This window comes from Pipra filicauda, unplaced genomic scaffold, assembly GCF_003945595.2.
Source record: "Pipra filicauda isolate LSUMZ 115617 unplaced genomic scaffold, ASM394559v2 scaffold577_size276649_pilon, whole genome shotgun sequence".
NCBI lineage: Eukaryota > Metazoa > Chordata > Aves > Passeriformes > Pipridae > Pipra > Pipra filicauda.
In genome coordinates, this window is record NW_024104728.1 from 118,933 (window position 1) to 131,928 (window position 12,996).

General features: G+C 56.8%; 1 protein-coding gene across 13 annotated transcripts in view; it reads left to right on the forward strand.

Annotated features, from left to right (window-relative positions):
• The window catches only part of TCF3 (transcription factor 3), an 85,486-nt gene that overhangs the window by 42,069 nt on the left and 30,421 nt on the right, over positions 1–12,996 (forward strand). For all 13 annotated transcript variants that reach the window (XM_039387566.1, XM_039387568.1, XM_039387571.1 and 10 more), the window contains exons 4-6: positions 2,647–2,720; positions 3,731–3,824; positions 12,420–12,487. In XM_039387566.1, the coding sequence (XP_039243500.1) occupies positions 2,647–2,720; positions 3,731–3,824; positions 12,420–12,487 (236 nt within the window). The remainder of the gene's footprint in view (positions 1–2,646; positions 2,721–3,730; positions 3,825–12,419; positions 12,488–12,996) is intronic.

Below are 12,996 nucleotides of genomic sequence, written 5' to 3' on the forward strand. Positions count from 1 at the left end.
GAGCAGCTCATCCTCTGCAGCTGCCATAGGAGCACCCAGGGGGTTTGGCCCCTCTCTGGGGTCTCTCTGCCATGCTGGTGACACCACAGGGTGGGAGCAGCTTGTGCCAGGGGTTTCTCCTTGTTTAAGGGGTGTGTGAGCCTCCCCCTCAGCTTGTGTCACCTCTGCCACCCGCTGTCTCCTCTCCCTCCTTCCTTGGGGAAGCCTGGCAGGTTTATTTTTATTTTTTCAGGGATTTTGGCACAGAATCCCAGAATGGGTAAGGCTGGAAGGGACCCCAGTGGGTCATCTGGTCCCACCTCCCCGCTCAAGTAGGGTCATCCCAGAGCACACGGCACAGGATCGTGTCCAGACTGTTCTGGGATATCTGAAGGGAATAGCTGAAGGTTCTTGAATATCTCAAGGGATGACTCAAGTGAGGGAGACTCCACAAGCTGGGCAGAATTCACCCTGGGCTTCCAGGCAGCCCAGGGCTCTCCAGAGGCTGTGGTGCTGCAGTGCTTGTCCTTCAGCACAGAGGGACGGGTGTTCCAAGGATGTCCGAGCCTGCGGATCCCGCTCGTGCCTCCGCCCCGACCCTTGGGGAGCTTTAAAACCACCCGTGACAGCAAAATGACTCCAAGGAGCATTTTTTTCCTCCTGCCTCGCTGGGGTTTGCAGGGATTGCAGATGAATTGCTTTTGGAAAAACACATTAGCAAAGCAAAAGTTTATTCTAGGAAGTAGGAGGTGGGAGAATTGGCAGTAATTCTCCCCAGTATCCAAGGTATTATTAGAGGCTTATCCCTGCTCTGCACAGTAATCACATTGGAAATTTTTGATTAGAAAACAAAATCTAAATGAGAATTATGAATATTCATTAGGTGTGGAGATTAATATGCATAATTATGCAAATTAGACAGCAATTAAACACCAATTCTCTGGGGAAATGATTAACACAAAGGCACCGAAATAGAAGGATGTAATTTGAAAGAAGTTTCTGGTTAAATGAACAGTGAGGGGAGCGGAGGAGACAAATCCGTGGCATGTTTGCCATAATAATCAGCTTTGCCGAGCTGGAATGGGAGTGAGCCCTGTCCCCCTGCCCCTGCTCCGTGTCCTTGCTCCCACACACTCCCCATCCCACTGTCCCCACTGCTGCAGGCAGCTCTCTGCTCCCAGCAGAGCATCCTGGGGCACCTGGAAGGGCCATCCCTGCTGGCACTTTGGCTTTTGGAAGGGCCAGCACAGGGAGAGCCCCCGGGACCCCAGTGCTGCCACGGGGTGATCCTGGGTGCTGCCAGGGGTGCCACGTGTCACTCCATGAGTGTGGCCATGAACCCCTGCGTGGGGTTGGGGTTCCCGTGTTTGGTGGCTCCAGCCAGTGCCATCCACCCTGCTCAGCCTCCCAGGGGCTGGGATTTCTCCTTGCTGGTGTCCGTGCAGTGTCTCCAGGGATGATGCCCCCACCCTGCCCAGCCCCCTCTCAAATCCCTGGATTTAACCCCCCGAGCCTTTAAACCCCTGGTCACCCACCAGGGCGGGAGATGGAGCAGCACAGTCAGAAATGCTGCTGCCCAGTCAGGTTCAGGATGTTTTCCAGGGAATGCTCTTTCTGTGCAGTCGTGGTGTCAGCTGGAACTTCAGGAGCTTTGCTTATGCAACGCCCCAGGATTTTTGTGTCCTAGTGGGAATTTGTATCTCCCTGAAGGGATTCAGGAGAACTGGAGAGGGACTTTGGACAAGAACCTGAAGAGATAGGACAAGGGGGAATGGATTCCCACTGCCAGAGGACAGGGTTAGATGGGACACTGGGAAAAATTCCTCCCTGTGAGGCTGGGGAGGCCCTGGCACAGGTTGCCCAGAGAAGCTGTGGCTGCCCCATCCCTGGAAGTGTCCAAGGCCAGGCTGGACAGGGCTTGGAGCAGGGTGGGCTGGTGGAAGGTGTCCCTGCCCATGGCAGGAGGTGGAATGAGATGAGCTTTAAGATCCCTCCCAACCCACAGCATTCCATGACTCTCTGGCTCCCTGGGGTGCCTCGTGGGCCCAAGAGCTGCAGCCTGGGTGGACCTGGCAGGCGATGAAAGGAGCTCATTTCCCCCCACAGGCTGTGCAGGCTCGTTGCAAAACCCTCCTGGTTGGTCCTTTGCCATCTGGGTGAGATCCCCTTTTGCCAGGGATGTGCTTGGAGGGCTAAAGCTGAGATGAGCAGGAGTGTGCTCTGATGGGCCCCTGCTGACATCACACCTGGACACCGTGACCTTGTAGCTCCATGGACAAAAATCAGGTCCTGCTGGAGCACTGGGATGGGTGCACTGGGATGTTTTTGACTCACAGTCCTCTTCACCATCAGTCTGTGGGGGGAAGAGGTTGATGGGTGCTCTCTGGAATGAGGGAGTTAAAATACTTGTTTCTCCTCTTCCCACTGTCCCGTGTTTTGAAACATTTCCAGGCTGTGGTGGGATTTGCTTTGAAGTTTGTGGAATAAATCCCAGCAGGAGTGGGAAGGTGAGGAGGGAGAGGGGAGGCTCAGTCACGCCAAGTGGAAGTGGTTTATTAATGAAAATATTGTTTTGTTTGTAGAAGGAAGAGTTAATTTTACGAGAACACCTTTGAGGCTTTGCTGATAAAGCAAAGAGTAACCTTTGTTCTTCCTGTTTTTCGGTAGGCTTGGATGAAAGACCGGGATCAGGTTCCTGGGGAACGGGAGATCAAAACAGCTCCGCGTTTGACCAAGGAAGGGTAAGGACAAAGCACAAACAGGAGCTCCAGCCCAAACAAACGGGGGCTTTCCCAGGCCTTCCAGAGCATCGACCCTAACCCTGGAACAGCTTCTCTTGCCCCGTTTTGGACGTGGGTTCTGTGAACCCTGCGGGGGGGACAGCAGGGAGAGGGGCCTCCCATCCCCATCTCCCTGGGCTTTGCTGCCTGGAGAAGGTTTCTCCTCCAAAAACCTCCCCCAGACCCACACTGGGGTGGTCTCCCACGGCTGCTCAGGCATCTCCCCTCCCTGCACCCAGGGTTGGTGTGGGAGAGAGGTGTTCCTGGGTGGGGGTGGGACAGGGGTCCCACAGATGGGGTCACGATTGGGTGGGCTGAGGTTTCTCACCTGGTGACAAAGCTTTCTGGGCACCCACCACTCAAGGGAGACCAAGGGGGATCCACCACATCATCCAGCCAAAGTGGCCTTAGTGGGGATGGAGAACATGGGAAGGGTTTTGCAGGGAAGGAGTCGAGGCTGCAACAGCTCAGGACTTGGGCCTGGGGAGGGGAAGAGAGGAAAGAGATGAACTTAGTGGAAACAGTGTTATTTTGGCAGGTGCTCATGTTTTAATGGGTCTGTGTGATTCATTTTTGCAATGGCACCTTTCCCTCCCCTCTGGTCGGCAGCGGAGCTGTCGCTGTGCTGTCGGCTCTCATTTATATATTTAGAATTTATATATTTATATAAATATGTTAAAAAATCATGTTTATATTTATCCAGCCTTTTCTTAGCCCCTGGCTAAGGGAGAGCCTGGCTGGTTCCCACCTGGTGGGTGCCAAACTGCCTGAGAGCTGCAAACCATGGTGCCATGTCCCCTCCCAGCGCCACATCCTCGTGGCTGCACTGCCCAACTCTCCTTTGGCACGAGGATAAAACCCCTTTTTTTACAAGGAGCCTTTGACTTAGCCCCTGCCTGGGGGAGGCTGGGCCCTGACAGCCCCGTGTTTTGGGGTTTGGCTCCCCTGTAACTCTGGTGTTGTCCCAGCAGAGCTATGGCGAAGGCCCCCACTACGGCGAGCACCGGGACATGCCCTCCCACAACAGCATCTCCTCGTCACCCTTCCTGGGAGCGGGACTCGTGGGTAAGTGCCTCCCAGCTGCCTGGCAGGTCCCCAGGGCAGGGCACACGTGGCACAGGCTGGCCCGTGGTGGTGGCAGCGTTTGCATCGACCGGCGTTGCCGTTCCCTGTGTCGGACCTGCTCCGGGTGTTCTCCCAGCTGTGGCCCAGGGAGCTGGGATCCAGAGGGTTTCACCAGTGCCCAACCTGTGTGACAGCTGCCGTGTTTTGTGTGTGTGGTTATTTTTCTCTGCTTCACAGGAGCACCCAGAGGCAGTAGCAGAGATCAGTGCCTGACGTGCTGGCACAGGGCTGAGTGTGCTCCTGGGAGCTGGTAATCAGGGGTGGGAGAGCACCAGGAATGAGAGGGAGAGAAGAAACACTCATTGCTCATTGTTAAGGATTTAGGACAACATTAAGGATTTAGGATGACCCTGCTTGAGTGGGGAGGTGTGACCAGATGACCCCACTGTGGTCCCTTCCAACCCAACCCACTCGGTGACTTGGAAGGGGCTCGTGGCTGTGTCGCTTCCCAGCCTGGCAGCCCCTGCAGAGAGCTGGAGGTGCTCCCCTTGCTGCAGTGGGATTTGGAGGGGCCTCTTCCCTTGTTCTGCAGGGCTCCAGCAGCCCCATCTGACTCCCCCATCCCCAGCTCCAACTGGGCAGTGTGAGGAGCTCACAGGGACCGGTGAGTGCCGGAGATGATGATCCTGCGTGACCGGACGTGTGTGACCATTTACCCAGTTACCTCTCCCAGCTCGGGGGCGGGAGGAGAGATTAAGAGCAGAAAATATCCATCCTGAAGGGCTTAGAGAGCTCTAATGGCATTAGAGGTCAGGAATTGGGGTTAGTCCTCCCCACCTTTGCCCACGCAGGGCTGGTTAAACCCTCCGGCGCGTGCGGAGGGAGCGGTGCCGGGACAGGGCTCGCTCGGGGTGTGAAGGAGGGGTGAGAAGAGGGAATGGTGTTTGAAACGGAAAATCCCCCTCACGACAGGACCTTCCTCCTGCAGAGCTGGTGGGAAAGGGAAAGAGCAGAGCAGGGTCGTGCTGGGAAGGGAGCAGCCCCATGTTGGCTGCTCCTGGCTCAGGTCAGAGCGAGGGGCTCACTGTCAGCTCTGCTCCCCCCTTTCACCCCTCGTGCTGTTGGGGGCAGGTGTGTTGTGTGCAGGTGGAGGAGCATTTCTGAGCAGCTCCCCCATCCCTCTGCAAGAGTGGTTGTTCCTTCTCATTTCTGCCCCGGGAGGATGTCAGTGAAGCAGAGGAGAAGTTTCTGAGCAGGACGGGGGAGCCTCGATGCAGCTCAGCGGGGTTTTGGGGGGGTGTGCGTGGGGGGGCCCATCCCAGCCCATCCCACACCTGGGGCCAAGGCAGCCTTGAGAGTTTCCAGCCCAGAAGGAGCTGCCCGGGGAGGAACACGGAGGTTTCCCCTTTGATGTGTGCGGGGAAGACGCCTTTGGCTCCCTCTCAAAGCCGGGGCTCCCGGTCCTTGGCAGGCACCGCGGCGCTCCCGGCGCTCCCGGCGGGGCTGCCGGCCCGACCGGTCCCCGGCACGTGGAGCTGGAGCCTCCACGGCCCCAGAGGGTGGTTTCCAGTGGCTGGCCCTGGAGCTGAGGGCAATCAGTGGCCTGTGGGACAGTGGCCACGCTCTGTGCCCGAGGCTCGAGTGCTGTGTCCCCGCGGGGTCCTGACCGGGCGGTGGGCGCAGCACCGGGAGCTCCAGAGCCAAAATGGGGAACAGCCAGAGGGGTAAAGGGGTTCTTCACGTTTCAAAGTCCCTTTTGTTCCTAAAGTTGGGTGTGGTAAAGTAGAAAGCGTCGATTCCTGGAGCAGGTTCCAAAATACATAAATAAGATTTCATTGTAGAAACGTGGAATGGTTTGGGTGGGAAGGGACCTTAAAGCCCATCCAGTCCTACCCCCTGCCATGGGCAGGGACACCTTCCACTAAACCTGGTGGCTCCAAGCCCTGTCCAACCTGGCCTTGGGCACTTCCAGGGGTGGGACAGCCACAGCTTCTCTGGGCAACCTGTGCCAGGGCCTCCCCACCCTCACAGGGAATTTTTTCCCAATATCTAATCTAAACCTACAATGTAATCTAAACCTGCTCATGTGCTGCTGGACCCAAGGAAGACCATGGGACCGATTTTCTCTTCCTCTTTTCCAAGCTGCTTCTGAAAGTTTTTCAAGTGGCCAGATGGTGAGGGATAGGGGAGAGGAAGGGGCAGTGCAAAATAGTGCTTTTGCATGCAGGAGTGTGAAAGCAGTGGCAGAATGGGAGGGAAGGGAGAGTTTTGGAGATGTGTCACTTCTGATTTTGGAGAAAAGCCATCAATGTCCCCCTGGGCTGGGAACCTCACTCCAGTGGGGAACTTGAGTGGAATCAGAGAATTTGAAAATTGGAGGAGGTGGAGGGAGCAGATGAGGATGAACATGTTCTGGTACTCTGTGGATGAAAGGTGTGTGAGACACCTGAGCCCTTCTCCAAAATCAGAATTTGTGTCTCTTTCCCACTTGATCTCTCTCTTCAAGAAGGATCAAGAACTGCTGAAAGAAACGTTTTGGGTGGGATATGAATGACCTGTGTTGGCAGTGGTGGGCTTGGCCAGCTAGAGATGGAGGCTGAGCTGAAAGGGCCCCCCAAAGACAGTGTGGGCTTTGGCTTCCCGTGCTGCTGTAGCTCTGAGCACAGTCATGGTGGTGCTGGCCTCCCCCTGGGACCCCTGTCCTCTGGATTTGGGGTTCCTGGAGTCAGTGCATGTCCCAGGGCCAGGCTGCAGCCCCCCATCCTCTGACAATGGGCTCTAGGGACAGCGAGCACCTTCCCAGGGCGCGGGGACACTGCTGGCCAGGCAGCACTTGTTGGGGAAATGGAGCAAAATGGTGATTTTTGTGGCTCTGTTTTCCACATGGAAAAAGAGACTCCTCTCTGACCAGGCTTTTGGTGGGCTGAGGAGCTCCTGCCAGCCCGAGCTTTGAAACAATCCTTTCCAGAGTGGAGATTTCACCTGCCCCTGCAGGCTGGTGGCGTTTTGGGGCCGTGAAGTGGCCGAGGAGGATCCCGGGTGCAGCCTGTGCTCCCCTTCCCTCTTGAGCTGTGTCACCACTCAAACTGATCTGACATGAGCAGAGGGCAAGGAGAGAGATTTAGAAGCTGCAGGGTGGGGTGGCCCTTTGGATAGAGGAGCAGTGGAACATGTGTGTTCATCCAGAGTTCTTCCCGGTGTGTCCCTGCACCGGGAGATGGCTTTGAAAACTCCGTGGGCAGAAATCCATGAAAAAGGCAGGGCTGGAGGGATTTGCCTGGCCCAGGAGAGAAGGAACATGGGTGTGAGTTCAGCCAGAGTAGGGCACTGCCAGCACATCCCCAAAATCCCTGTGAGGCTGCGGCCCTGCCCCTTGTTCCTGTCCTGGTGGGTCCCTTTGCCATCACCCCCCCCCCCTGTGCCCTCCTCCCCTGCCCAGAGTCCCCTCCTGGAGCTGTGAGGAGGGGGCTGCTCAGCCCCTGGGGCAGAGCTGGGGCAGCACAAAGCTCTGGTGCACAGGCCAGGCAGATTTAATCCCTGCTGTTCCCTGTCATTCCCTACAAGCAGGCAGTGATCCCAGCAGTCCTGGCATGGGAACAGCATCCCCAGAGGGACAGGCACTGCCTGCTCCTCACTGCAGCCCTGCTCCAGCCCAGGCCTGGGGTGGTGTCCCTGTGGACTGCAGGGTGCACACCTCATCCAAAGCCAGTTTGAAAGGAAGAGCACTGAAATGTGTTCAGCTCAGACACAGAGATGTTGGATTTGGCCTCGTGGATGTTCTTTTGTTGAACATCCAGCGTCTGGCACGGTGGGATTTGCTTTGGGAGGCCCCTGCAGCACAGAGCAGGGAGGGGCTGCCCTGGCATGGGACCTGGGGGAGCTGCTCTCAGAGCTGACCTTCCTCTGCCCTCAGGGCTCCCCCAGAGCTGGGGGTGATGCCTCTCCTGCACTCAGGGACAATGTGAGGGGAATCTTCAGTCTCTGCCACAGCTTCAGCTCCACGAGGGGAGGGGGAAAACCAGAGCTGTGTGCAGGACTGACTGGGCAGGGAGCTCTGGGCTGTGCTGCACGGGGATGGGATCACCTGAATTTAAAAAAAAAAGAAGAAAGTGAATTAGAAAGTGTCCAAAGGAGGGACACAGAGTTGGTGAAGGGTCTGAGGAGTGTCTGGGCACTGCTCTGGGACCAGGGACAGGACCCAGGGAAGGGCTGGAGCTGTGCCAGGGGGCTTGGGATGGATCTCAGGGAAAGGTTCTTCCCCCAGAGGGTGCTGGGGCACTGCCCAGGCTCCCCAGGGCAGTGGGCACGGCCCCAAGGCTGCCAGAGCTCCAGGAGGGTTTGGACAATGCTCTGAGGGACAGGGTGGGATTGTTGGGGTGTCCTGTGCCAGCCCTTGGGGCTGCTCCTGGAGGACAAAGGACATCCTGAGGACATCTGAGCATCCCAGCCCAGGGTGTGGAGGGGTGACAGCAGGGTCCCTGGCTCTCCCAGGGTGGTGCCAGCACACAGCATGGTGACAAACCAGCTTGGCCCAGAGGATGAGGAGTGTGAGAAGGGCTTTTCTGTCTGTTTGAGATCACCAGCTTCACAATTTACTGTTCATCTTCAGCAGGGGCAGGCAGGGAGGGGGTTGGTTAAACAGTGAGGAAACTGATAAGCCATAACAGATTTCTTTCTAGTAATTATTTCTAGTAATTAGCTGCCTTTCAGAGCAGTGTTTCTAATCGAGTGGGTATTGTCAGTGCCTGTGGATTGGGGTCTTCCTGGACAATGGCTTTAATGGGGGGGTTGTTGCTGCTCCTGGGTTTTTAACTTTTTTTTTTCCCCTCCCCCTTTTTAATCCCTGGCTGGGTTTATCCTCCCCTTTTTCCCCAGGCTGGAACTCTAATGGAATTATCTCTAATGGTGCAGGGCTGGGGGAGGCACATGGTGGGTGGTGAGTGGTGGGAGCTGCAGGGGCTGTTTCAGGGATGGGTGATGTGGGGGCACTGGGTTTGCCAGCAGGTGCTGGAAAAACTCGTAGGCAGCACTTAAATACCTTTCCTTGAGATGTCCTGTGCAGGGCCAGGAGCTGGACTCTGGTGATCCCTGTGGGTCCTATCCATCCAGGACATCTGTGAGTGGGGAGAGCCACAAGTTCATTTACAAGCAGTTTGCTCCCATGAGGGTGAAATGCTGCCACAGTCCAGGTGCCAAAGCCAATCCCTGTTGCTGCCAGAGCTGGTGGGAACCTCGGGAAAGAGCAGTTTTGACTGTGCCACCTTGTCCCGGGGCTCAGGAGCAGATGTGCCTTTGGGAGGTGTGGGGGGTTCTCTGGAGAAGTCCTGGGTGAGGGCAGGGCCTGGGGGAGGCTTTCCTGAGCCTGGCACAGCTGGATCCTGCAGGAGGGAACGTGCTGGGGAGAGGAGAGAGGCTGGGAAAAGGCTTGTTGAGCATGGCTGAAGGCAGCACGGGCAGGGGAGGGGCAGGGGAAGGGGGTGGCAAGGGGCAAAGGCAGGAGGGGGGTGCCAGGACTCCCAGCAAGGGAATGCCGGGAAGAGCTGGAAGTGCTGAATGCTCCCAGCCAGTTTCTGGATGCACCTTGCTCGAGGTGCCTCCACAGTGCTTCACCTTGGCATGTTAAAATTTGCAGAGGTAAATCCCACAGAGAGGATTTCCAAAGGGAACCCCTTTCCTCTTCAAGGGATTTATTCCCAGCATCTTCTGATCTCTCTCCCACAAGATCCCTTAACACCCGTCTGCAGGATTTCAGTAATTCCGTCGGGAGCAAGATGGCATTGGGGGAGATTCCTGGGGGTTTCTTTGCCTCCATCCTGGTCCCTGCCTCCTTTCTGAGCCTTTGCCACCTTTCCTGGCCGGTGCCCTGGGCTGTGGCTGCCAAGGGGTGACCAGGGTGACTCGGGGTTTGCTGCCTGTGCCGGTGGCATCTCCCTGCCCGCAGAAACAGCTCCTTCTGCTGGCAGGTTCAGCTGCTTCCTGCCCCACTTGTGGACTTCTGGAATTGCAATAGGCTGAGTTACCAGCCTGGAAAGGTTTGTCATTCTCTTCTCTGCCTTGTTTTCGTAGGAAATTAGATGTAGAATTTCTACTGCCGAGCTTTTTGCTGCTTTTCCCCTTGTTATGTGATGACGGAGGGCGCAGGAGCTGGGGCTGGTTGGGGGCTGCCCTCTATTTCCCAGTCTCCCACATCCCAGGAGGCTCCCACTGATCCAAGCGTGCAGGAGACACTGACACCAGGCACATTAACCAAGGAAGGCATTAGAGGCCATCCAGAGAAGGTGGTGGGTTTGGAGCAGTGCAGTGCAGAGCTGGCCCTGGGTTCAGAGAATCCCAGAATCTCCTGAGCTGGGAGGGACCCACAGAGATCATCCGGTCCAAGTCCTGCCCTGCCCAGGACACCCCAACAATCCCCCCCTGTCCCTCAGAGCATTGTCCAAACGCTCCTGGAGCTCTGGCAGCCTTGGGGCTGTGCCCACTGCCCTGGGGAGCCTGGGCAGTGCCCCAGCACCCTGTGGGGGAAGAACCTTTCCCTGAGATCCATCCCAACCCCCCTGGCACAGCTCCAGCCCTTCCCTGGTCCTGTCCCTGGTCCCAGAGCAGAGCTCAGTCCCTGCCCCTCCGCCTCCCCTCGGCAGGAGCTGCAGCCCCCGAGGAGTCTCCCCTCAGTCTCCTCTGCTCCAGCTGAACCAGCCGAGTGCCCTCAGCTGCTCCTCAGACCCTTCCCCATCCCCGTGTGCTTCTTTTGAACACTCTCCAACATCCTTCTGACATTGATTAGATGTTTCTGACACTGTGGCCCCCAAACAGCCCCCAGGACTCGAGGTGAGGCCGCCCCAGGTCAGAGCAGGGTTGGACAATCCCCTCCCTGGCCCGGCCGGCGATGCTGGGCCTGATGCCCCCCGGGACAGGGTGGCCCTTTGGGCTGCCAGGACACTCTGCTGACTCAGATCCAACTGGCCACTGACCAGGACCCCCAGGGCCCTTCCTGTGGTGCTGCTCTCCAGCCTTTTATTCCCCAGTCTATCTGTGCATCCAGGGCTGCCCCATCCCAGGGGCAGGATCCAGCACCTGCCCTTGTTAAACATCTCATGGTTGGGGATTGCCCAAACTTCTCAGCCATGGCCAGGAGCTCTGTGGTTCAGCCCAGGTTCTCTGGTGATGGCTGAGGCTGATGGAAGGGGGTTGGAACAACCTGATCTAGTGGAAGGTGTCCCTGCCCATGGCAGGGCTGTGGAACAAGATGGGCTTCAAGGTCCCTTCCAACCCAAACCAGTCAGTAATTCCATGATTCCCAACTCCAGCCAAGGTGTGGAAGAAGCAGTGTGTTATCAGATGGGAGGTCTGGCTGCTGCTGTCCAGCCAAACCCACATGGCACTACCCTGCTTTCCCTCTGCTGTAGGAGTAACTGTGACCCACCTGATGCCACAACCTGCTGAGTCCTCTGTAGCGTGGCCAGTGCTGCGGCAGCTCCAGCCCTTAAGCTCTTTTAGAAATTAGGTCATTTAGGGGATCCATCCTCTGACATCCTGACCTTTGTTTACTTAACGTTTAAGCCTCTGAGGGAACAGCAGCAGTGCCAGGTGTGCCCGGCTCCTGCTGGAGGTGAGGGCTGGGGGGTGCTGGTGTTCCATGACCTTCCCATCGGGAATGGGGGTCTGGGCTTTGGGGATTGCAGTGGGGGAACCAACTCTGAAGTTTTTGGCTCGAGTTCAAGGCCTCCATGGTAAGGTTGCAAAATGAGCAGCCTCCTCTCTCTTCCCATCTGGCACAGGTTGCCCAGAGCAGCTGTGGCTGCCCCATCCCTGGAAGTGTCCAAGGCCAGGTTTGACGGGCCTTGGAGCAATGTGGGACAGTGGAAGGTGTCCCTGCTCATGGCAGGGGGTAGAACTGGATGGGATTTAAGGTCTCTTCCAATCCAAACCAGTCTATAAAGTTCACGTGGGCACTGCTGGCACAGGGCTGCTCCCATGTGGATCCCAGTTGGCAGCAACGCTCCGGCTGTGAGGAACCCACGGGCCAGGAGGAGTCTGCCTGGTGGGACTGAACAGAGGCAAGGAAGGGAATGCTTTCCTATTAATCCCTGCTCTTCAGATCTGGATGGGGTTTGGAAAGTTGAATCTCCACCAGGAGAGGGGGAGAAGGTGACCAGTGCATTGTAAGGGAGCAGGAGCTCAGCTCTCGTGCTCCGGGATTGTATTTCCTGTTGTCTGGAAAGCGCCTGTGGAGTCTGGTCACTCATCCTGGCGCTTGGTTTGCTCCGTCCCTGCCTCTGCCAAGTTCAGCTGGCTGGATGTGAGGTGTCTGCAGGGATTTTTTTGGCTCTGGGCTGACACTGGCAGTTTCCATGGCCACAGGCACTTCCCTGCGCCGCTGCAGCGCTGGCTCTCGGTGTTTGTGGACCCGCTCTCCCTGAACTTAAAGCGGCTCCTGTTTCAGCACAAGCTTTTTTGGGAGGCTGTCACTGCCATGGGGGGCAGAGGGAGCTGCCTCACAGAAACAGGCTTTGCCCCTCAGCAGGGCCCGGGTGTTTGGGGGCACACAAAACACGTCCCCCTCTCTCTTACCCAAACCCTTGTCTTCTCTCTTCTCTGCAGGGAAGAGCAGTGACAGAGCCTCGTACTCCACGTTTGGAAGAGACACAGGGATGCCAGGACTAAACCAGGTAATGATAAAATGCAGGGAGGTTTTTCTGCTTGATTTGCTGGCTCCCAGGAGTGAGAGCCTGTGAATAAAACCAGCCTGGGGTTTGCATCTCACCTCTGTGCACTGGGTCCCGGAAAGCCTCTGCTCTGCTCCAAAACCTCTGTGGAGTGTCAGGAGTTCACACGGGCGTGTGTTGCTGGCTCAGAAGAGTTGTCAGAGGTTAGAAAATGTTGGTTGTAGCAGCTTCTCACTTCTTTTCCAAACCTCTTCAGTCAGGCTCACTTGTTTTGTTATTGTTAATCCTGGCTTGTATTTAATCAGCCGTGACCCGGCTACGCTGTCTTGGTGGGGAGTTCCAGTGAGTCAGATCCAAGCAACACCTTTCCCTGTGCCAGGGTGGCCAAGGAAGGCATCTTCTCCCTCCTGCTGCCTGCCCTGGGGCTCTCTCTCTCTCTCTCTCTCTCCCTCTCCAACCCAAAAATCCCCCAGTACCCTGTGTCCCAGTTTAGGGGAGGGAGATTCCATGAG